Here is a 26,286-nt window from a genome sequence, read left to right on the forward strand (position 1 = left end):
TTGCAATTCTCAATGAGCTTTGGGCGTGTGTGTGTCCGTGGGCGTTCATTGATCCTGTGAGTCCTTATCACAGCGGCTCGACGGGGATCAACATGGCTGCTACCTGAATTCCTCAAGTGTCCGAATCGCCCAGTTCCCGACGGGAAAAGCGGTTTGTGATCGCCTCCGTGCACCGGGTGTCCACGTCATCGGCCCATCGTACCATATGGTGGAGCGCAGCAGGAACCAGCTCGGTATGTCGCTCAAAGCGTCATTCTTCTATTCGATTGATCCTAGTGTCGGCAGGATGGCAGCCGACGATAGCATGGACGACGACGTGTTCGAGGATATCGATAGTTTGAGAGTTTCGGGGAAGAAAGGCAACACCCCCTCTCCGACGGGCTACAGGGATTACAAGCCCCCAGCTGAAGTTCTCAAACTGTGCCAGAGCGATGTTATCGAGGACAAGGAGCAGATTGTGCATAAGGTAAGGCTGGGTAATGTGGTTATGTGGTTCTTTTATAGGGACGGAGAACGATTTTTTCGTGGAAATCGGGAATTTGACCCCAACATATGCTGGCTTGCTTTTGTCTTTAGTTTAAACTAGTCGAACTAGGTTAAATTTTCGACATGGGGATTTCAACAGGTCTTTATGTTTATGACTTGTTTAGAGACTTGTGTGTTCGATGAATATTATTATTAATGAAATTATTATTTAATAATTCCACAGGACGCATTGAATGTTGAAAATTATTGTTTTTCATAACGTCTTATCAAGACATAATTATGTTTCCATATCAACAGAAGTGTTGTGTGATATAAATATATTAGATAATATTTTTAGTTAAATTTTTTAAACGTTCGGAAAAATAATGACTGTATTGCAGGAAGTTTGGTTACGTCAAAAATTATGTAATTCTGAAACATAGTTTTATATTTATGTATATTTTTTGAAATAATACTTGCATTTAACTTTGGTTCGATACAGAGCACAAAAAATGTCAGGTCAGGTGAGGTCAGGTTGTTGTGGCTCTAACCGAATGCGCTGTCGCCCTGTCTTGTTGAAAGTAACCTACTCTTTCATCATTGTGAAGTATGTATTTATAGAAATAAATAGATTACTCATGAAAACTGTTAAATTTATAAAAGGGAGGTTCTTAATTGGTTACTAGTTATCAGCATTGGGGACAGATACTTTTAAAAGTATGTATCTAGATACAGATAGAAGAAAACAGATACTTTTTGAAGCTTTGGCGAATAAAATAACTGAAAACATGTTTATGTATTTTTTTATGTATTGTTTAATGAATTTTTTAAAATTAACAACATTTCGAACGTATTGTCATCTAAATTATTTCTTCTTGGTGTCAGAATTTGGTTTCCACTACTAAACACCCGTTCCACAGGTGCAGAAGAAGGGATTGTGGTATTAAATTTACAAAATAAACATTTCACTGTAGCATAGTTATTCAAGACTGAAAAATCTTTTCTTTTTTCCTGCAAATAGGCCATCGCTTCGCTGTTTAATGTATCGCAAATTGTGCAATATTTATTACGTACGCTTAAAAAGAATATTTTTTTTTATTCCCATACTACAGGGCCCAAATTGTGTTTGGGTATATCTAATAAGTATCTCCAACATTAAAATTAATATTTCAAAGGAATACGGGAAATGATTATTCTGTGCTGAAGGTCTGTTGTCGGCAACCTGTCATAAATTATTATTCTTCAATATCGGCTTACGATGTTTTTACGACCATGTCCGGTAATCGTCTATCCCGGTGCGGCAGGTATATACATTTTAGGAAGAATTGCTTGTTCCGTTTAAGGCAAAATAAGTACAATTTCTTAGAAAGGTATTGAAACCCCTTATAGGATCAAAGGCTGCCTGGCAGGCCGGAATCACCAGAGTACAACTTAAATTTTCAGATTTTTGTTGAAACTCATTTTATTTTAATCTCGTTTCACGATTTCTGAGAATATATCACGATAAATTATTCTACCGAGAGTTGTAAAAATATTAATTTTATTGTTCAAGATTTACACTTAAACATAATCGACACATTCTAGGGCAAAACAGACCTGCCAAGCTCGCCTCGTGTTAAGTCCAACAATGAAAAAGTGAAGAAATGACACATGTGGCAACAGGAAAAGTTGCTACATTTGTCTGAAAAATAAAGGTACAAAACAGTAACAAATATGCGATTTAAGCGAGAGAAATATATGTATTGAACATTCGAGTAGTTGATTACAGAACTAATTTGTGCTAATTGAAAAAATTAATCATTATGTAACCGGCAATTATTATTTTCTAAAAATAATAACATACCTTAAACAAATATTTTTACTATTAAAATTACTCTTATTTAATAACACAAATACAACCAGCGGGCCTACCGGACCCGGGTTGCTCAGGTACACAGGTAAAATGCATTGCCCCGATAAGCGTAAAACGCAGTGAATAGTGAATTGTGGTTTATGGTTTTTAAAATACCATCCTACCATGGCTTAGATTTATTATCCCTCAGGATTATATTTAAAGATGTATAAGTACTGAAGGCTACAATGTAGTAAATGATGGTATCTAAAATATGAAAATTTCCGTGACAGAACACTATTACCTCTTACCTCTATTTTTGTTTATGTGACCAAAATCACCAACATGAAGTATCAAAAATTACTACTAGTATAACTCAACTAATAAACTACTGAAAAAAAAGTGAAATAAAAAATGTATCTGTATCTGCGCCATTAATTTTGTATCTAGATACAGATAATTTGTGCTTAAATTCGATTTTATCTAGATACAGATACTAGATACCCAAAAATGTATCTAGATACTTTATTTAGATACAAGTATCTAGATACTGCCCAACACTGCTAATTATGAAATTATTTATACCAAAAAGAATACTTACAAAAATCAAAGTCGAGGAGCTAGTGACGTCACTTTGATGCAGTGTTAAATAAATCTCGCTTGAAATGTACAGTATAACATGCTTTTACCTCTGATTTAATAGTCCACCTTTACTTTAACTTACTTACACAAGTTCTCTCAGGAATTACAAAGTTTCAGAGGAGGCTAATATTGATTACAAAATACTGATTAAAGTTTGTTTGTTCACCTTCCGGAAAGTCGTTCACGTCATTTTAACCAGTTATTAAATGTTTGTTGAAAATACGCGCTGAACAGTAATTTTAGTTCAATTTCAGTAATATACGTTTATTTTTATGGTTGATTAGACAGTATATGTAAAAAATTATGCATGAAGCGATTTGTTTAATCGATTCTACCAAAAACTGTTGATTTAAATTTTCCGAAATTTGTGGACACAGTTATTTTATGATTCGTGTTATATACTGGAATTAATATAATATAATATTTACTTTCAGCCAAAAGTTGATTTCAAAAAAAGTTCATTAAAAAAATTGGTGAAACGTTATTTTGACATAATTTCTCTCTCTCGTGAAGTACAATAAAGTATATCGATCTTTTTTGAAAAATTATAAAATTTGATTTTGCGAATGTAATTTTTTTATGAAAACCCTAGAGGTTAAAATAAAGATCTGTATGAAATGTTAAAGTAAATGTAGAGAGGAGGGTTCTATTGCCAACTCAAACAGTACTTGTTAATCACGGTGTATATAATTTGAATTATAAAATTTTGTCGGTTTCTCAAACTGTTTACATATTTTCTTGTGTCGCCTCCTTAAATTGATTAAACGCATCCAAACGAACATCATTTTCCTAATATACGTACAAAATTTGACAACAATCGGTGCTGTAGTTTCGGAGATCATCTGTTTAATAAAAATTGACGGAGACGACAGATAGATAGACAGACGTAAATGAGGGTCCACTTTTTTCGTACCCAAGTGGTCATGAAACGGCGAGAAAACAAAAGTTTCAAGTCACCCAATGGATTGTTTATTGAATAATGATAAAATAAGAATTATAATAACAATATTCAGAACATTTTGTTCGATAGTGGGTAATTCATAATTTTCGTCCTCTGTTTTCAAGCGACAAACTCATTCAAATCAAACAAATTTCTGCGTGACATTCTTCCTATGTATAAACATAAACATTTAAATATATATATATTTTACATTGTGCGTACTTGTGCTGGTTTTTACTTTATAGAGGTTATCACAAAACAAACATCGCAAATCTCTTTTGATGTTTCGATTTCGCAATGTTTCATTTTTTAGTAATTCAGTCTTGGGATTTTTCAATTTCTCAAGTTTTCAGTTTTTCGAATTTTGATTTTCACATTTCTCGATCTCTCTACTTTTCAATGTTTCAATTTCTCGATTTCTCCATCTTTCGATTTTTCACCTTCTCGCTTTTAGATTTTTCGGTTTTTCAATTTTTCGATTTCTAAAATTTTTGTTTTTTGATTTTTCAATTTTCCGGTTTTTATTTTTTTGTTTTTCAATATTTCGATTTCTCGACATCTCGGTTTTCGATTTTTAAAATTCTTCGACTTCCTTTTTCCAATTTGTCAATTTTCCAACATTTCATTCAATTTCGGGAATTTTTCAATTTCAGTATTTCTCAATTTTTCAGTTTTCATTTTTAATTTTTTTAAATTTTTGATTTTTCGATTTTTCGCCTTTTGCGTTTAGATTTTTCGGTTTTTTAAATTTTCGATTTTTCGATTTTTGTTGAGATTTCGATGTTTCGGTGTTTCAACTTTTCAGGGTCTCGATATCTCGGTTTGTCGATTTTTAAAATTTTTGATTTTTCGATTTTTCAATCTTCCGCTTTATATTTTTTTTATTTTACAGTTTTTTGATTTTTCAATTTTTCGATTTCTAAAATTTTTGTTTTTTGATTTTTCAATTTTCCGGTTTTTATTTTTTTGTTTTTCAATATTTCGATTTCTCGACATCTCGGTTTTCGATTTTTAAAATTCTTCGACTTCCTTTTTCCAATTTGTCAATTTTCCAACATTTCATTCAATTTCGGGAATTTTTCAATTTCAGTATTTCTCAATTTTTCAGTTTTCATTTTTAATTTTTTTAAATTTTTGATTTTTCGATTTTTCGCCTTTTGCGTTTAGATTTTTCGGTTTTTTAAATTTTCGATTTTTCGATTTTTGTTGAGATTTCGATGTTTCGGTGTTTCAACTTTTCAGGGTCTCGATATCTCGGTTTGTCGATTTTTAAAATTTTTGATTTTTCGATTTTTCAATCTTCCGCTTTATATTTTTTTTATTTTACAGTTTTTTGATTTTTCAATTTTTCGATTTCTCGACATTTCGGTTTTTTGATTTTTAGTCTTCCGACTTTTCGTTTTTTCGATTTCTGAGTTTTTCAACATTTCATTCAATTTTGAGAAATTTTGAATTCCTGGATTTTTAAATTTTTCTTTATTTCCATTTTTTGATTTCCAAATTTTCGATTTTCCGGTTTTTCGATTTTTCGATTTTTCAATTTTTCGACATTTGTTTTAGGATTTTTCAAATTTTCAATATTTAAATTTCTTGATTTCTCGGTTTTTCGATTTTTAAAATTTTTCGACTTGGTTTTTGCGATTTCTCGACATTTCGATTTTTCGACTTTTAAAGTTTTCCGACTTTTCGTTTTTTTGATTTCTCGATGTTTTAAGTGTTCGATTTCTCACTTTTTTAACATTCCATTCAATTTTGGGAAATTTTCAATTCCTGAATTTTTCAGTTTTACGTTATTTTCATTTTTTCATTTATTTAATGTCAGATCTTTCGATTTCTCAATTTTTCGACATTTCTGTTTTATGATTTTGCAAACTTTCAATGTTTGGATTTCTCGATTTCTGGGTTTTTCGATTTTTAAAATTTTTCGAGTTTTGGTTTTTCAGTTTCTAGATTTTTCAAGTTTTCGATTTCTAGTTCAACGTTTCAATTTTGGGAACTTTTCAGTTTTTCGATATTTGAAATTCTAGATTTTCTCATTTTTTGATGTTTGGATCACTGGATCTTTCGACTTTTCGTTTTTTCAGATTTCGATTTTTCGGTTTTTCAATTTTCCGATTTTTAAATTTTTCAATTTTGAAAATTATTTTATTTCTGGAGAGCCCGATTTCTCGACATTACCATTTTTGAGTTTTTCGCAAAAATTTGTTCTAAATTTTCAAAAAAACCAGATGTGTGGGGCTGCACTTCGAGGATGAAGGAAGTTCTGTCGAAATAAATTTTGAACTTTTTTTATTTTTTATTATTTTATATATGTCAGAAATGTCGTCTAAATAGTAAAACTTTAACCAAAATTTGTGTGATCATCTCCAGCCACACTGTACAGACGTCACCTTAAAATTTTGCTTAACAACACAATTTCAGTTTTATAAAATAATATACTCTTGTAACTGTGCTTTATGAGTCCGCCTTGACTTTGGACTGCACATGTTGGAATTGACATACGCGTCCTTTATGAATGCATTTTTAATATAAATGTGGAACATTATCGTTTTTATGAAGAAACAACTGTGGTTTCGCAACATAATGCGTTCGAACCTTAGACAGTGGCGGAGTATGGGTGATTAAAGTATGATACGTTAATGAATTCAAAAAAATCACCTCTCCGAGAATTCTAAAAAATATATGGTGATATAAAAAAGTTGGATGTCGTAGACAAACACAAAAAAAAACATAGGTTATCAAACCCTTGAAATAAATAATAAATAATAGAATATTTATTAATTTGTTTTTTATTAGCGGTCTCATTTTATTATTATTATTACCGGTGTTTACGATTTTCAAATTTAGACCTACGGTTGTGTCATGGATACTTAATTGATTCTTGTTATTGGCAAAGACTGCAGGTCACTGACATAGAACAGAATCAATAAAAGTCTTAAATTGGAATCTTGAAGCACTTATAAGAGTTTGTTTTATTTATGAAGTCGACAAATTGAAGTAAAACATTTTTACTTCATTAATGTAAATTAAGAAAGCAGTTTAATTGAAAAGTCTGAAAAAATTTGTAGGTTGTTTAAATAATATGAAAAAAAGGCTCTGTATTTTTAATTTTAGATAGCTCTGAACAGTTTATCTTTGTTTTTTTTTTTAAGTTAAACAAGAGGGAACATCCTGTATGGAGATTCAGCTTCAAAGGCAAAGCAAATTAAGCACTACCTCGGGAGCAGATATAAGGGAGCCTCAAAAACAGTTCTTAGAGGTCGTAAATTTGTGAGGGAAATATGATCAAACAATCGTTCAAACGTATTTCGGATTTTCTTCTCTGATAGGGATGTTGTTTTATGTTTAGCCGCAGGGCATACATCAACATGAAACCGGCCCTGCCTGAATTTTTTACTTAGAGAGCATGCTTCCAACAATGTTGTGCTTAGTTTTATAAAAATCTCCCAAATTTAAGTCAAACTACGGCAGCAATACAGTGATAAAAAATATCAAAAAAACAATCACTTTCTATCGATTTTCCTTTTTCGCAATGCATTTTATATGATGAAAGGGTTTTAATCGTTTCAAACAAAAAAATGAACGATAAAATCACTCTTGCGCCGGGAACATGTTATAATTAAAAATACATTTTTGCGTTTGACGGGTTCATTTTTTTGAAATTAATTTCCAACGCTTTTAAAAATTGTGTTAACTTTTAATGAAATGTGAAGTTTCACGTAATAACCAGTTATTATGCGAACTCTTCTAAATTGGCTGGCTTCAGGTTTCGTAACAGATATTTCTATTTAAAATATTCATGAGGCTGAAAAGAGAGAAATGTCAGAAAGGTTTATTGTAATAATAATGAAGTAAATCAAATGAAATTCGAGCGCTGCAGGTGAGAGAGAACACCATTCGGATCGAGTAAATTAGATTGAAAGGCTGATAATTGAAATTAATGAAGTTATTCATGTCACTGAGTTTATAATTGTGACGGAGGAAGAAGGTTATTCGAATCGAGCATGTCGTAATAACAGAGTCAAATAGACTAAAGCTCCTCTAAGTTAGTAAAAGCTTTTAAGAATTCAGGATCTATATTGTGTTTATTATCGTTGCCAGAGGTCCAACGTCAAGTTTCCAAATTATCTAATTATCTAGTTCTATTCAAATAAATAATTTCATTGAGTCATGTCACAGCGCCTGCAAATTTTCTCATTAACTGCTTAAAATCGTTTTATTTTATAACAAAAAACGCTTTTCAGGCACGTTCCTGGAGTAAAATACGATTTTTCAATTTGAGGCGGAATCAATTAACTCTTAGATGGTACAAGCTAAATAATCCCTGTACGGCGCAGAAATTATTTGGTCGAATTGAAACTTGCATTATTAAAGAAGAGCTTTGAGCCACTTTGAACATCGAAAAGATAAGAGTGAAAATGTCATGATTAATTCAGAGACTTCGGTAACAGCTGCTGCATAGTTGTAATTAATTAGAGAACTATTGTGAATTCAAAATAACGAGAAACTCGAAATGAACAAACTTTAGCTTATCGTATCAGACATGTCGGCGTCAGATTTATACATACAAAGCAGGGTACAATATTTTGGTGTTAATTTATTGCAACGATAAATAAAATGAATTGTGTTGTTACTAAAATGTTAAAAAAGTAAACAAATCAGATTTATGACACCTATTTCGGTTTTACTAAAAATTAAACAGCATTACTTCCTGAATGTAAATTAGGATATTTCATGTTTTGTCGACGTTTTATTACTCCTAGAGTATGAAAAAGTAGGTCTCCCGTTTCCGGGATGTCTTTGATTATATTTTTATTACTGTCTCGGTGGGGGAAACCTGCCTATGATGGCATACTTAACTTTGACACTTTACTGTAATTTCATCTGTGACATTAAGGTTTTATATAGTAGGGTTGGCCATGAAAATCTAGTGAGTTTGTTGGTATTCGATACAGAAGTATAAAAATTCCCTGAACATTTTTCATTAGGTTATGTTTTATTAAATTAAAGGTTAAAAAATATGCCAGAAATATAAAGATTGTTGCCGATACTTTCAGTTTTCAGTAGCAATGACCAAGTTAACGGTATCCATTTCTTAGAAAGCATAAAACTTTACGCTATTTAAAACAGTTATTCGGCTTTTTGTAAGTGTTTATTTCATATGTACGGAACAAACACTAAAATTTCACTTAAACATTGTTTTTATATGAGGGAGGGTTCTACATACGACTATTGTCGCATGCCACATTTAGCATCTCATCTTTAATTCTCAATCATCAGTTCGTTCTGCTCGCCCACTCTTCTTAGAGATGGAAATTTCGACCTTTGTGAACAGCCTATTTCCATATCTTCCAACTTCTTTTTTCACTTTTCTAAGATAACTAAAAGGGTTGGTAAAAGACAACAACCTTGCTCTAGTGCTTTGATGGGTTTAGCTCTTCTGAAACATTTTTCCGGCCTTAAATTGAATGATTTATCTATATAGCTATTACTAATGCTTACGTAACTGCTCTTTATTTGCTTTTACTAAGTACTTCCAAACGCTTATTAATAAGAACGTTACTATACGCCTTCTCCAGGTCCATGAAGAGTTACAAAAAAAAAAATGAAAATGCTTAAAATTTGGTGCAAAGTAACAACGTGGATGATCTAACTAAAATTATACTTATTTTGTTGTACGTCAGGTAGTTTTTCACATACTACCTTGGTAAATTTAGATCGAAAGATGCGTAAAAATATCACCCCCCGACAAGCTACAATTCACTCCATTTCCATTATTTCGCTATGAAAATCTGTATCATCACCGCCATTTTCAAATTCAGATTCTGAATCAGATTCACCTAGCGAAATAATGAAAGAAGGTATAGATTCGTACGAAAGATTTCCCATATTTTTTTCTCAATCTGCCAAAATAAGTTTTTCACAATGTTTACAAAAATGTTGCCACATGCTTGGAGTACATTTAGAAAGCGCCTCAAGCCATACATTCTCCACCCTATTTTTTAATGAAGGTTGAGAATTTATATGCTTGTTGTAATAGTTCTTACAAAATCCCCACGCCATTTCAATTGGATTATATTGACAATGGTACGGAGGTAATCTAAGAACTTCATGGCCACTTTCTTTTAGTCTCTCGTCTACCAAATATCTTTTTTTTTTCTATTGTTTCTGAAGGGTTTAATTAAATCCCACAACTGTTTCTTCGAAATTTTTTTGTCAAATTCAACACTATGTTTAAAGAGCCATTCCTGCATTTCACATTTTTTACTAGAAAAAGTGGGTGGTTTATCCAACTGAACCGAATGATACGGTGCATTGTCTAAAACCACCACACATTTTTTGTTCAACTTTGCCAAAGCAGGAATGAGCTGATTAACCACCCAATTTTGAAAAATTGTCCCGTCCATCGTTTTATGATAGTCTCTATCGTTATTTTTTGAATTTAAAAAATTGTTACAACCATCCAAGAACCCCGTTGAACAACCCGCGTGGAAAGTAGTAAACCCTGATCCTTCACTTTTAATTTTGTTGGGATTGCTTTTTAGATCAGTATCGTGCACCCAGCGACGAATGGACGAACCATTTTGATAGATACATGTTTCATCCAAATACACGAAAGTCACATTTTCACAAGAATTTAGAAACTGTAAATATGTTCTCAAAAAAGTAATTTTGGCTGCAACGATATGTTTTTGTTCACATAGAATTTTGCAACCATTTACTTCCCCGTGTTTATAACCCATTGACTTAAGAATTTTGTATAATTTGGTTCGCCCCCCCTTTAAATTCCAACTGTTCCCTAGAATATGCCAAAAGAGTATCTACAGTGAAATATTCGTTTTTTTCATTAAGTTGCCAAATTTGTCGTTGGAGGTCTTTCCGAGACATATAATTTGTAAATAAATCCGTGGGTTTTCGCTTGCCAGATAGTGATGTTTTTAAATTTTGGTCCCCTGTTGATAAAATTTTCGCCACAGTTGATGTTCCCACCTATGAGAAAAAAAATTAAAAAACATTTTACAGCGTATTTTTACATTACAGAAAATATGTTCGAGACCCTCATAGTTACTGCTTCGAAAGAAAGATCGGGCCTGTCTTTTCGAAACTGGAAAAAACATCTTTTTATTGCAATTTTTTGTTGCAGTAAAACTATTTTAGGCATTTTCTTTTTAAATAATGTAGCAATGATCTGTGAATCTGTCACAATGACAAATTATCTATGCTGAGAAAATTAAAACATTTCTTTGCTTGATTAAAAAATTGCGTCTAATAATTCTGATCGAATAAATGAAGTAGAAAAGTGGCAATCCAGCTCAAAGCAAATGTCAATCAGACTACTGACAGACAAAAAACTAAATCATCAAATCAATTTATCCAACTTAAAGAAAACATATCAAAGCTTACTTTACCATATAAATTAAAGATTTAGGGGTAATATTTGACTCTGAATTTTCTTTCAAATCTCAGCGACTAGCTACTTTTATGTTTTCTCGACATTTCATGACCCATAGAGTATGAAAAATTAGGTTCCTGGTTCAGTGTGTGTGCCGTCTGTTCAAATTTTTATTAGACAGATAACCTCCAAAACTACCGGAACGATTGTATTTGATATGTATGTTAGAAATATTGTGTAGTGGTAAAACGCTAACCAAAATTTGCCCAATCTCCCTATCAACTAAAAATTTTTATAATCCCAAATTTTATAAAATAGCATACTCTTATATTTGTTTTATTGAATACAAATTCGCAAAATTTCATTTTTTAGTTTATCAAAAAAGCGGGATTTGTGGGACTGCACTCCGGGGGCGAGGGAAGTCCTGTCGAAATAACTTTCACCAATTTTTTAATTTTGTATACATTTTTAAAAAGTTTTCTTTAGTTATAAGTTAAGTTACTTAATAATTTCCTTTTTTTTGTAATTAGAGTTTTCTAGACATTGCTACCACTCAGGAACGTGAACTTTACATAGTGGAATAAATCTTGTTGTAAGTTATTCCCCATTTTTTGCATTACACACATTTGGAAATCACCTGCACTGATTCTGCTAGGTAATTCACCAAATTTTTAAAACATTCAATACTTTTTTTTGAAAAAAAATTGTAATCAAAAACCATGAAGTCTGCCGTCATAAACGGTACTCTTCTGATGATGGCACACCCTGAACTTTTTTTGGAGTAATTTTTATTTTTATTCAGTATTGACGGGTTAATATGAACGTAATTAAATGCAACCTTATGATAAAGTAATGCACAAAATTCATAAAAACATGACATGAAAAAAATGCAAAAATATTTCAAGCTTATTATTTTAATCTCCATCTTTTGATATACGTCAAAAAAATGTTGCGTCAAATTTGGAAAAGTTTTAACGTCATCAATGATTTTTTTTTAAATAAGAAGGTATGTTTAATTTTGATTGCATTATTTGATAAGGCTTATTTTTTTACACATATGAAAATGTAGTTTTTCAATACTCTAGGGACATATACGAGTCATTTCATGACGAATTTGTGATTTCATGTCATCTAAATTATCGGATTTGTTCATTTAAATACGACTTTTTAAATGTCATAAAAAAAAATGAGGGGTGTCAGACCTAGGTGGCCATTCTATTGGTCCACGCCTTCCAATCGACCTTCCATCAAATTGATTATCCAAAAAAACCCTCACATTTACGCCATAATGTGGTGGTACCCCATCCTGTTGGAACCAGATCCTGCGATCTACATTTTGTGGATTATCTGGATCAGAAAACGTAGCAATTAGATCCGGAAGCACTGTGGTTCTGAGATAATCTAAACATCGATTTGCTGTTAAATTTCCGTGAAAGAAGTAGGGGCCAATGAATCTTCTGTTTATTATTCCCACAAAAACATTAATTTTTTGGGCCATTGAGTGTAACGACAATTGTGTCGATTTACGGTATCATTTAAGCAAAATGTTGCTTCATCCGAAAATGCGACACTATTTAAAAAATTGGGATTGACGTCACAATAATAATGTCTCATGAAACTTTCACACAATTCCAATCGTTAGGATCATGCATGCAGTTTCTCTTTTTTAAGAAACTTTACCACAAACGACTGGCTAACATTTCCTGGTAAAGCCATTTCCGTCGGAGTTGTCTTCCAATAATAACAAGAGATTCAACTTGGTGTTACGTTTATTTGTGGTCTACCACATCTTGGAACATCTCTCAAGTTTCCTGGTTGATTGAATTTTGCAACAATTCCACTAACTAGATTCTAACTAATTCTAGCGATTGGAGGTCGTTCCAAATGTGCTTCGTTGAACAAAGCAAACACTTCTTCATGGTTTCAAAGCAGCGTCAGTCACTATAAAAAATAACTTTATTATTTAAAAAAATATCCATTGCGAATATAGGAGTATTTGTTGTAGATACGTGCATTGTGATAATAATAATTTGAATTCCAAGTGTTTACGCTGTTAGATAGAGTTGCTGCTGTGTAAGAATTAAAGGAAATGCGTAAGTTCGGCATTTCTTTGTCGAGTCTCTCTGATATGTTTATTGTGGATACGGACCCACAGAACTTCTCTGGCTTCTGAAGTACAAGTTCAACAACTCCCGCTTTTTGAAAAATTATAACATTAGATTTTGCGATGTTTGTTTTGTTCATAATATCTTAAAATAAAAATCAACGGGATAAACAACAAGCCCAAATTGCAAGGGATTGTGCAAATTGTACAAGTGCGGACAATGTAAAATATGTTTAAAGCAGATAACCAATGGGAAAAATGGCCTCTCAGCAGTAATAACAAGCTTTAATTTCAAGTGCTTGTTTATACATCAGAAGAATGTCACGTAGGAATTTGTTTCATTTTAGTGATTTTATCGCCTCAAAACAGGAGACTAAAATTATTAATCAAGCCACAGTCGAACAGAATGTTCTGAATATTATTATTATTATTATAAGTCTTATTAAATAAAAACATGCATATTCTCACTATCGTGCCAATAAAAGATTTGTAATGACTAGAGAGCGGATTTATAGGCACAACATTTTCAATAAAAGTTTTATTTTAAGCAAAAAAGCATTAAAAACATAATCATATTACAAATCAAAGAACACTTCTTAGAACTTTGGATAAAATATTATTACAATAATCCTAGACTTTATATTTTACACACGTATTTCAGTTTTCTTTAAAACAATTTATGATTGTAATATGTTCCAAGTTGTCCACTGTAAAATTTTTTCGCCGATCATTTAAAATGTGTTTAAAATTGGAGAATGTGCGTTCAACATCCACACTCGTTGGCGCAAATTTGAATTTTGCAACTAATGTTGAATCTAAGTCAAAATTTTCCACGTTCTGGCCTTGTAAAACACGAGCAACGTCGGAAAGAATACCGAAACCTGCATTTTTATTTAACACTTCGTCAAGTTTTTGAGATACTCTAGTACCAATATCACCCCTTACTGCGTTTGCTTGTTGTTTAAATTCTTTCACTAAGTTTATGGCATCTACCAACAACATGTTGGGTTTTTCTAACTTTTCTATTACCTCACATACGAATTGATAATTGCAAGCCTTAGAAAAGCTAGATCTTGTCGCAAATCTTTGTTTTCCAAAATATTTATGCAATCTTTAATCGATTGAGAAGAATCTTCGCTAAACTCCGTAACTACTTCCTCAAATTCTTTGATATATTTGTCATAATAAAATGTGGCCTGTAACCATGTTCCCCACCTCGATATAATCGGCTCTGGGGGCAATGGTATGTTTGGAAATTTTTCCTTAAAATGTTGCACTCTTAGTGGGGCTTTAACAAAAATCTTTTTAGCATTTGCCACTAATTTATTAACAGTAGGAAACTGCAAACGTATTCCTTCAGCCACTCTGTCTAAACCGTGGGCAATGCAAGTAGAGCGAATTAAATTGGGGTACAATATTTTTAGATTATTCCCTGGTTTCAACCTATAACGAGCTGCATCCGAGATTATCAATAAAATTTTATTCGCCGGTACGGCATTTGGCAAAAATAATGACGTAAGACTGTCATTTACAAATCTGGTAATCGTATTGCTATTTGTTTTATCTAACATTTTCAAACTTACTACATACCCTCCACTAGGGAAATTTTCATTTAAGATTCCAACAATTAAACTTGCCACGTACCTTCCACAACTATCGGTTGTTTCATCGACAGCGAACCATAAATAATTATCTCCAATGCGATGTTTAATTTCGTTGTAAACTTGGGCATACATAATTTTTTCGGAGAGTACTTTCAACCGGAATATGTCGATTGCAGTGTTTTTCAAGGAATTCTTGAAGAGGGCCTTTCTCCAATTTTTTTAAAGTTATATTGCACTGGATCATCATTTTACATAAATCGAAATTAAACTGAAACTGCTCATCTTTTGTGGAAGTAGATGCAACAGATTCATGTATGGTCTGCTGTTTAATTTTAGAAACTCCAAACATTTTCTTCCTTTCTACATGAAGAGTCGTTCTGACATGTTACGTCACGTTATATTTTTTATCACTTTGAATCTAAATCAACGTACATATACAGGATTAACAAAGGAAAATAGATAAAAAAAAATTAGTGGACTTACGGTTTTCACACAAGCTCTGCAGAATATTTTGTTGTTTTCTAATTTTAATTCTGGAAAATCCCTTATCCACCCATCCGGCGTCGATTTTACTTTCGGCATTCTTTTAAAATATTAGTAATATTACCAAAAAGTACTCAACATGTAACAAGGGAGAACCACGTAGGTATAAGTAACACTGTACTACGACAGATGCGATAGACTGATGGTTGTGAAATAAACGGTTCATTTACTTAAAAGTTTCCATTAGAAAAATTTAAGGTAGGTAGTTGGGTACAATAATCCTTTTTTCTAGAAAATCTTCAACGGTCTTGCCGCAAAATGCCGAAAAAGAACATCTGGTTAAAAGCTTTAATTAATTATCAACGGAAGTAAGGATTTAAAGTCATAAAATCTATGGAGTATTTTTCCAATCCCAAAATAAAATTTTATTACCCAAACGACCGGAACCTATTCACAGAAAGGGTCTTGAGTAAGTGTACTTCAATGGTCAAGTCCAGGTAAAATGCATACGATACGATGCCGATAAATAACAAGTACCTATTTGTCATCCCGACAAGGCCGGCATTTGAACAAAATATGCATTAAAACTCATATTCGTCGAGAAAAGCATTAAATTAGCATATAAGTGTTAATATGCATAAAATTGAAAAAAAAAACAAATAAGCATAAAAAAAAATGTGTCAAATGACTCCAAATTGTATCATAGTTACAGATATAAAAAAATTTTGAAGTGCTTACATTTTTCACAAAAAGCATTAAACCTAGAAATCCGCTCTCTAGTAATGACGTCATAAACATATAGTATAAGCCAACACACTGAGCCATGGTCGGGATATCCTATGCTAATGGTAAACTGTTAATATTGTTGGACGTTTAGGGAAAAAACTCAAAGCGGATTCGTACACCACATACAGGAGTATATTACCGTATAACATTAAAAAAATTAAAAATAAAATTTTTTTAAATGACATCATAAATTGTTGATGGGGATGATTAACAAAATTTTGGTTAGCGTTTTATCAACTACATGATTTCCTAATGTACGTACAACATGTGACAACAATCGGTCCAGTAATTTGTAATTTCGGATATTATGTGTCTAATAGAAATCGACACAGACGCCAGATAGACAGACAGGCGGAAACGGGAAACTGCTTTTTCATATTCTAGAGAAAACATAAACGTAGCCATTCGTCCGATGGACTCGATTATTATACTACCTTAGCTTACGCTCAGAAAGTAAAAAATAGTAAGTGGTGAACAAGAGAGTAAATTTAAAATTCTTTTTTTAATTTCTGAGAAATCTAGTATTATTTTATAAAAAAAAAAACCGGACAAATGACAGTGGCGTGAACGTGTTATTCTCAGTGCTTTTCATTCATCTTGTCCAGTTTTCTCTAAAAATTTATTTGATTTTTTAAAAAGAATATTATCTGAAGGGGGCCCCAAAATATTTTTCGCCGGGGACCTAAAATGTGCCAGGCCGACGCTGCTTCGAAGCCAATCGCCATAGACTACCATCATTAGGGTTTCTATACGTTTTTTTTTTCGGTTAAACAAGCCATTATTATGCGACTTTGACAGAAGTATAGACAAACAGAAAATATAAGAGTATTTGTTTACAAGTCACGAACTACCGGATTACATACAACCCAAAAGTATTCTTTATTTTATTAAACCAACTTATGTAACTGACGAAAGCGATTCTCTTTAACATATTTTTGTTTTAATTTTTAGTTATTTGGGTCTGATTTTGTTTCATGTTCATATCATGTTTATTTCGTTTGTTATTAATTTTCTCCTTTTTTTTTTTTGTTATGCAACCTCTACATCAAGCTACATTTTTATATGTAGAAAAACAAGCTTTATCAAATAATCCGATCAAAATTATAGTACTCATTTAAAACATTTATTAATAACCTCATAACGTTTACAAATCTGACGTACAATTTTTACTCCCCGAGCGTAAGCGAAGGAAGTATTGGAAGCGAGTTCGTCGGCCGGCTCTCTACTTTTACGTTTTCTCGACCTTTCATGACCCCTACAGGACGAAAAAATAGGTCTCCCGTTTCCGTCTGATTATCTGTTTGTCCGTCTGTGCGTCTGTTTACCGTCACGGATTTTTATTAGACAGATAATCTCCGAAAATATTGGGCGGATTATTGTCAAATTTTGCATTTATTTATAACGGCTGAATAAAGTTATTATTATTATTATCATGTAGATGGTAAAACGCTAACCAAAATTTCTCTAATCATCCCCACTACTAATCCGACAACGTCACTTCAAAATTGTCCATAGCAAATGGGTTTTAAATTGTATAAAATAACATAGTCTTAAACATGTAGTTTATGACTCCGAATAGAGTTTTTACCCGAAACGTCCAGATTTTTGGAAACAAAATTAAAACTATAAAACAACATTTTGACATTTAATTTGGAATCTACAAAACTGAATGCTTTGAAATCTTGCAGATATTTTAAGGTTATAAAGAGCATATAAATTTTTATTCAAAATATATTTGCTTATCCCCTCCAAAAAATTGATGACGTCAGCTCAAATGTTTACCGAATAAACCCTATCTAAAATGTACAAAATATGATGAGTCTGTACTTGTATTTTATCATTTCATTCATAGTTTTTGGATTTGCATATACAGGGTGACTCAAAAAAATTAATGAATGCGTAAATTTTTAATTGATTTAATCAGGAACTGCAAAACCGAATGCTTGGAAATCTTGGAGATGTTTTACAGTTATCATAACATGGTAAATTTTTGATCAAAATGTATTTGCTCATCCCCCCTAAAAAATTGATGACGTCAACTCAAAAGTTTACCGCATAAATCCTATCTAAAATGTACAAAATATGATGAGTCCGTACTTGTATTTTATCATTTCATTCATAGTTTTTGGATTTGCATATACAGGGTGACTCAAAAAAATTAATGAATGCGTAAATTTTTATTGATTTAATCAGGAACTGCAAAACCGAATGCTTGGAAATCTTGAAGATGTTTTACAGTTATCATAACATGGTAAATTTTTGATCAAAATGTATTTGCTCATCCCCCCTAAAAAATTGATGACGTCAACTCAAAAGTTTACCGACGAAATCATACCTAAAATGTACAAAATTTGATGAGTCTGTACTTGTGATTTATCATTCCATTAAAATTTTTTGGATTTGCGTATACAGGGTGATTGAAAAAAATTATCATTGTATTTCAGGAGCGAGGGAAGTTCTGTCGAAACAACTTTCGACCAATTTTTTTAACACATGTCAAAAGATGAAGAGTAAAATGAAAGGCTTGACATTTTTTGCATTTTTTTTCAAAAACAATGTTTCATGTTTTTGTACTACCATTCTTGCCTCTCATTGTACTTGAGGCTACAAATGACATTTCTCTATAGTAAAAACAAGACTCTATAGTTTTTAATATTGCCTATGGTCCCATACATATGATGCCATTAAAGGAACAACTTACGTACACTGTCATAAGGAAATTAGAGGTTTTACTGAAATCTGTCTCTGTATGTTTTCAATTACAGGATAATCCTAAACTGGCATCTGTATTAAATGTAGCATATGTATAGAAAACATGAATTAAAGGGATGCCCCTGGGTTTAGCATATTAACATGGTTTCAACTTTCTTAATACGCAAAACTTGCTACAAAAGTGACCGAGTCTTAATTTCTTTTAAATGGTCCAAAAAAAAGTGCTTATGCCATCATAGGCAAGTTTCCCCTATAATAAATCTAAAACACCTCTTTTGTTTCATCTGTTTAGCTTCCGAATTATTATATAAATAATAATTGTGTATTCCTTCCAGACAATCCTACTGGGGGACAGCGGCGTGGGCAAAACCTCCCTTCTGGTCAAATTCGACACCGGTAAATTCCAGTCTGGGAATTTTTCCGCCACAGTAGGCATCGGCTTCACGGTAAGTCCTCGCGAGCAATGCATTCACCGGTGACGTCACTTCCCCCAATTATTCACTTTCGTCGGGGACGATACAAATTCGCGATAGAGGAAAGCGCCAGCAGGTGAGCAGTATCCATAGAAACATCAAATGACTGGGTTAGTAAGCGCCCGGCGCAATATCGAGAGCTTTCATTAAGCTCCGCAAACAACGAGCTTTCAGCAGTGTCCCCCAATAAATGACGATTTTTTATTATCGACGTACAAAGGAAGTGTTTTTATCGCTGGGAACGTATTAGACTTACCATATGTCATGCGAGGTTTATTGCTTTGGTGAAATCCGGTTATCAGTCGGGCTCGAAAGCGCGCGATGAACGGGGAAGAAGCGACTTACTATCGGAGAGTGGTGCGCGTTCGGCCGACGAAGAAGCTGTGCTGCGACGAAGAGACCGGGAGGACGGGCAAGGGATCGGTGCCTGCTGAAGAGGAGCACGGGTTTTACAGCCGCCGGGAATCGATCAAAAATGACGAGACTTATGATATTTTTGTCAAGGTAATTGATAAGGGACTGCGGTTTACGGTTTCAGCAGTGGCGGCAGGAGGAAGGGGACAGGCACTTATCAGAATTTAACGTTTAGCCTTGCTTTTTTTAGAAAAATTTTAAACATTTCGTATAGTTGGTCGCAAATGTGTTTTAAGAGTGTTTTTACAAGTCTCGTATAAGTATTTGATAAGAGAATTATCATCGTCTGTGTGACTACCGTACTAACTTTATTTAAGTAATAGTTATTTATGTATTAAGGGCATACTTAGGGAGATTATGTTTAAAGCATAAAATATTTTTAACGAAATATTGAGTATTTGCGGCAAGATTGTGTGAATTGTGCCGATATAATGGCTATTATTTTGATGTTGTTATGAATACCACGTTGTTCATTTGTTAAATAATTCGATTTTCAAAATGCAAACTGAAGAAGCGGAAAACGTTTATTCAAAAGAAATTTTAGAAGAATTTGAAGTCGGCCAGGGAATGATTTGATGAAATATTATTTTCCCAACTTAAAAAAATTATATTGAATATCGAAGCTTGTTTGAATAATCAATTAATGTAAATGAATAATCAATCGTTGCTTGGCAATTTTTGACTGATTTGTGCCATAAAGACCAATTTATGTCCGTATTTGGGTGCCTATAAACAAGATTATATGATTCTAAAATAGAATAAATTTTATTAAAACGCACATATTTTGTTATTAAAAGAAAATAAAAAAATAATCTGTTAAATTTTGCTAATAAATAGACTAGATAAATCAGCTACATAATTCCTGGTAAAATTACGTGACGTTTGCGGTTATTCATTACATATGCAATATGTGTATATATTATTCAGAACATTTATAGATAAACATTTATTTAATATTTCTTACCATGCTGTCAATAGCTTTCCGGCGGGAATATATTAAATTTGATATCTACATATACGATTATTTGAGAGTGCACAGTGAGCTTCATTTTTCATTTCAGTGTAATAAAACGATCGAAAATTTAATATACAGGGTGAGTCTGTACTTGTAATTTATCATTCCATTCATAGTTTTTGGATTTGCATATACAGGGTGACTGAAAAAAATTAATGAAAGTGAGAATTTATTTTATTGATTTAATCAGGAACTACAAAACCGATTGCTTTGAAATCTTTGACATGTTTTAAAGTTATCATAGACAAGGTAAATTTTTAGTCAAAATGTATTTGCTAATCCCCCCTAAAAAATTGATGACGTCACCTCAAAATTTTGCTGAATAAATCCTACCTTAAATGTGCAAATTATTATGAGTCTGTAGTTGTGATTTATCATTCCATTCATATTTTTTGGATTTGCGTATACAGGGTGACTCAAAAAAAAAATGAATGTGTGAATTTATTTTATTGATTTACTAAACGAACTACAAAACCGAATGCTTTGAAATCTTGGACATGTTTTAAAGTTATCATAGACGAGGCAAATTTTTAGTCAAAATGTATTTGCTAATCCCCCCTAAAAAATTGATGACGTCACCTCCAAATTTTGCTGAATAAATCCTACCTTAAATGTGCATAATATAATAAATCTGTAGTTGTGATTTATCATTCCATTCATATTTTTTGGATTTGCGTATACAGGGTGACTCAAAAAAATTAATGAATGTGTGAATTTATTTTATTGATTTAATCAGCAACTACAAAACCGAATGCTTTGAAATCTTGGACATGTTTTAAAGTTATCATAGGCAAGGTAAATTTTTAGTCAAAATGTATTTGCTAATCCCCCCTAAAAAATTGATGACGTCACCTCAAAAGTTTGCCGAATAAATCCCACCTTAAATGTGCAAAATATAATAAATCTGTACTTGTGATTTATCATTCCATTCATATTTTTTGGATTTGCATATACACGGTGACTCAAAAAAATTAATGAAAGTGTGAATTTATTTTATTGATTTAATCAGGAACTACAAAACCGAATGCTTTGAAATCTTGGAGATGTTTTAAATTTATCATAAGCATAGTCAAATTTTGATCTAAATGTATTTGCTCCTCCCCCCTAAAATTTGATGACCCCACCGCAAAATTTTGCTGAAAAAAATACTTAAATGTGTAAAGAATGATGAGTCTACACTTGTGATTTATTTAATATTTTTAGATTTGCTTATACAGGGTGTCTGAAAAAAGTTAATGATTCGTTGATTAGTTTTATTGATTAAATCAAGAATTACAAAAATGTAATACAAAAAAGACATAATAGGCTTGCAGTCGTCACGTTCCCGACAGCGAGGGAAGTACTGTCTAAACTCTTTAGACCAATTTTTTTGTGTTATGTTGTCAATATATTCTAATTTTTACAAATTTTGTTAAAAATGCAAAAGTTCACAATGTGTCTAGTCCTTTTATGTTCCCACGATGTCCATGAAGTGTCACTTTTTCGTACTGAAATGCCACTTTTTTTGTATTCAAACTTATTATTGCGTCCTTGGCCTTGTGTTTTTGTTCGACATTTTTTTAAATAAATAAGCCAAAAGCGCCGTTGGAAATTTTTTTCTGAGTAAAAGAGCAAAGAAGCACTTCTTAGTTTTTACCAAATATCCAGGGCTTCTCAAAACTATTACCCAATTATTTTTATGTGTGGTCACTTATAAAACGTTGCGTGTACCTTGGCTAAAAAGAACTTTTTCGGCCTCATCTGATTTGTAGGTCTGGACTACGCCTCGACGTCCGATCAACTGGAAAAGTTCTTCTTAATAGCCTCGATACACAAATAACTATGTGTTTTCTTACAGTATTTCAAATTTTTCATATAAAACACCCTGTATTTTATTGATGCATCTTACTTTATTTTTATTTTCTTTTCTATAGCCAAGATTGATAATTTCTAACATTTTTTAATTTATTTACGGACACATCAAAATATCAGCAGAAGAGCATTTAAAAACAGATAAAGATGTTTTCATAAATTCCAATTCTCTAAAAAAAAAAACAGATAACATGACAATTAGATTTTTTTAATGTTGTAATCACCCTTTATATTGTTGCACAATATCAGGTGGTCCAAAAATGACGGAAAAACTCGATGATTCTGAAGAAAAAATGATTAAAAATCCCTGAACCAAATTGTCAAAAAAGGCATCTGTCAACAGTAAAAAATGACATTGTGGATCGCGTTTTAGCAAATTATTATTATTAAATAAATAATTATTATTTATCTATTTATTAAAAATGTGGTCTATTAAAACAAATCAGAATTATAGAGTTTACGATTTTCAAAAGTTTGGTGCAGGGATTTTTTTAACAATTTTTTTTCGAGTTCTTCAGAGCCTTTTTTGGATCACTTTGTATCACTCAACTGCCACTTTTTTGCAGTTGATCGGGTGTTCGTTATCTGCGTAACCCAAATATCAGTTATGTGACATTCGTGGCGAAATATGGCACACAAATTTTTGTAAAAGTAATAAAGTCAAGGTGAATTCATAAACCACAAGTACAGGATATTATATATATAAATAAATTTATAAAATGTAATCATGAAAAAAAAATGAGTTTACATCATTTAATTGTTGGTGGGGATGAGTAGATAAATTTTGTTTAGCGTTTTGACGTTTACACGATACTTTTAAATTACTTATAAAATTTGACAACAATCGATTTAGTAGTTTCGGAGATTATCTGTCTAATAAAAATCGACACAGGCAGATGACAGACAGACAGATGGGAACGGGAAAGCATTTTTTTCTTAGTCTAGAGGTCGTGAAACGTCGAGAAAATATGAAAGCAGCTATTCGTCAGATGAATCCTTTTACTAAATTGGAATAATTTGGTAACGTCGCATCAGAATTATCGATATATCATCTCTTTCTAAAGTCTAAGAAGAGTCGGGGCACGTAAATATATATACAGGGTGTTCTGTTTAAAAAAAGTTGGATATTACGCTTTAAAAACAGAATACCGTGTATAGTTGAAAATAATTTTAGCAAATGCTGTTTGAATAGGAGTATAACTTTGACGTAATATCTAATCTACTTTGTAGACACTCTGTATAGTTAATTCTAAAAGGTAAAAATATTTGTTCGAATCACGAAGTACCTCATTTCAGAAATTAATGGTTACTATAATTTTTTAGCTTATGCTATAATCTTTCTAAAATTTCAAAAAATGTGTTATGCAGAATTTTTTTAGAATATGTTATTAAAGAACGATTCCATTTAAAATATGTATTTTATAACGTCATCAATGTTGGTTACCTATTTACTGTCTATACGATGATTTTCAGGTATATTTAAAATTTTACAGTAGCGAGTTTGACATCTATTTTCAAAGATTATATATAGATTTCCAACAGAGAAACGCAAACGGGAAACGTACATCCTTGTACTCTACAGGCTCCGAATGCTATGATAACTTGAAATGTCACAACTTTTGCAAAATACTGTTCTTCCTCATATGCTTTTATTTTAATAATTCATTGTGTTGACGTATCATTAGTGTATCAAGTACTAAATTTCATACAATTTAAAACTGCCTCAAATTCAATCACAGTGTGCTCTAAACTGTATGGAAAAATGAATTTTCGTCTTGTGTATTTAAAAATGGCGAATGTTACATTGTGAAAGCAAACGAGCTATAAGATGAATACAATCATTTTTATTTTTTATTTAAATAAAACTTGAAATTACTTAAAAACGCTACCTTCCGCCTACGCCACTGCAATTAACCCAAACCCCCAGGTGATGCTGCTCGGCGACTCCGGCGTTGGCAAAACGTGTATTTTGATGCAATTCCGGGACGGTCTTTTCCTCGGCGGCAACTTTATTTCAACAGTTGGTATAGATTTTCGGGTGAGAATGCATTGCTCTCTCTTTCCCCATTTTCCAGCCAAACGATGCAAACATAATTTTCCAGAACAAAGTAGTAACCGTAGATGACGCCAAAGTGAAACTGCAAATATGGGACACCGCCGGCCAAGAGCGCTTCCGAAGTGTAACCCACGCTTACTATAGAGACGCACACGGTAAGAAGTCCAAACGTGAATTCGCCCCTTAAGAATATGTTTCAGCACTTTTACTTTTATACGATGTGACCAACAAGACTAGCTTCGATAATATACGCGCTTGGCTGAGCGAAATCCGGGAATACGCTCAAGACGACGTTGTGATAATGTTATTGGGTAAGTTTCCATTGGCGGCACGGAACAGGGGGCAGTGATTATAGAAAAAGTAGTAAACGAACAAATTAACATCACTTGCCTACCTGATCCAAAAAAGCCCCTAAAGGTTCTGCTTTCGCTTCTATCAAAAAACGGGTTTCCGCTTCAGGCAATAAAGCAGATTGTGGCGGCGACCGAGAAGTGCGCAGAGAAGACGGAGAAAGATTAGCAAGAGAATACAACGTCGCTTTCATGGAAACTTCAGCAAAAAGCGGGCAAAACGTCGAGCTGGCTTTCTTGGCTGTGGCGAGGTAATTATTACAACTTGGGAACTTTATTACTTGATTGTTTGCAGGGAGTTGAAGTATCGGCAAAGTGGCAATCGACCTGACAACAACAGGTTTTCAGTTCAGGATTACGTCAGGGAGCAAACGCAAAAACCGCCTTGTCCTCCGTGTATCACATAGGGGTTATCGGGACCCACTTAGCGAACTGAACAATACAAACAACACCAAGATGAGGACGTTTTTGACTACGACAGTCTGTGATAAAAGCAGACTGAGTAGTGGGCTGTACAGGTGCTTAATCTGCAATGTCTTAGTGTGCATAGCGTTTTTACTAAGTACCTATCTATTCTTGTACACTCTTGGTCGTTGGTAGGTGTGCCCTTATTATCATATCACTCGTACTGATCTATATTAGGAGAATCTGCTAAGCTGGTAGAGGAGTACCAATCGAATTATTAGTGGACAACTGATATTATTGATGACATTGTTAGAACAATAATTTTTGGATTATACACTCTGATGGACCTCTATGATTATATAGTTTGTATAGTTGTTAGACGATTAAAGTATATATATTCTGTTACTTGGTGTGAAATATCGGAAACTTTAAATAAACTATTTCTATGGGTACTCGACGACAGTTTTCTTTTAGCATTAAACTTTTACAAGAACAACATAAAGTCCCACACATTTTACCTATTTTTTTTCCATTGACTTTTGACGTACAGAAATTATAATAGTTTTGAAAATGTACGTTGATTTTTCTTAATCGCCTTAATACAGTCTAAAGGAATATGATCTTTCTCATGATCTTCATAAGAAAACGTTAGTTCCTCTTGCAACAACAGATTAACAACATTTTCGATTTTCTCAATTTCCATAACTTGCATTCTAGTAGAAGACACCGAAATTTGTCCTGTTGCCAGAGGTACCATCAAAT

General features: G+C 32.6%; 1 protein-coding gene across 4 annotated transcripts; it reads left to right on the top strand.

The window, feature by feature from the left end:
• LOC135142477 (ras-related protein Rab-37-like) lies at positions 1 to 25,976 on the top strand. 4 transcript variants are annotated; one of them, XM_064074199.1, is made up of 8 exons: positions 1 to 233; positions 277 to 466; positions 19,296 to 19,406; positions 24,641 to 24,751; positions 24,816 to 24,924; positions 24,970 to 25,080; positions 25,229 to 25,370; positions 25,415 to 25,976. In XM_064074199.1, exons 2-8 carry the CDS (start codon positions 287 to 289, stop codon positions 25,524 to 25,526), a joined length of 876 nt encoding a protein of 291 aa, XP_063930269.1. In that variant the 5' UTR covers positions 1 to 233; positions 277 to 286; the 3' UTR covers positions 25,527 to 25,976. The 4 variants fall into 4 exon arrangements, with proteins under 4 accessions (XP_063930269.1, XP_063930274.1, XP_063930284.1 ...); XM_064074204.1 differs by having other exon boundaries at positions 286 to 466; XM_064074214.1 differs by lacking the exon at positions 24,641 to 24,751 and having other exon boundaries at positions 5 to 233.
• The last annotated feature ends 310 nt before the right edge of the window (positions 25,977 to 26,286 follow it).

This window comes from Zophobas morio, unplaced genomic scaffold (assembly GCF_036711695.1).
Source record: "Zophobas morio isolate AGI-343-1 ecotype UQ-CSIRO unplaced genomic scaffold, CSIRO_AGI_Zmor_V1 ptg000004l, whole genome shotgun sequence".
In the NCBI taxonomy this organism is placed as follows: domain Eukaryota; kingdom Metazoa; phylum Arthropoda; class Insecta; order Coleoptera; family Tenebrionidae; genus Zophobas; species Zophobas morio.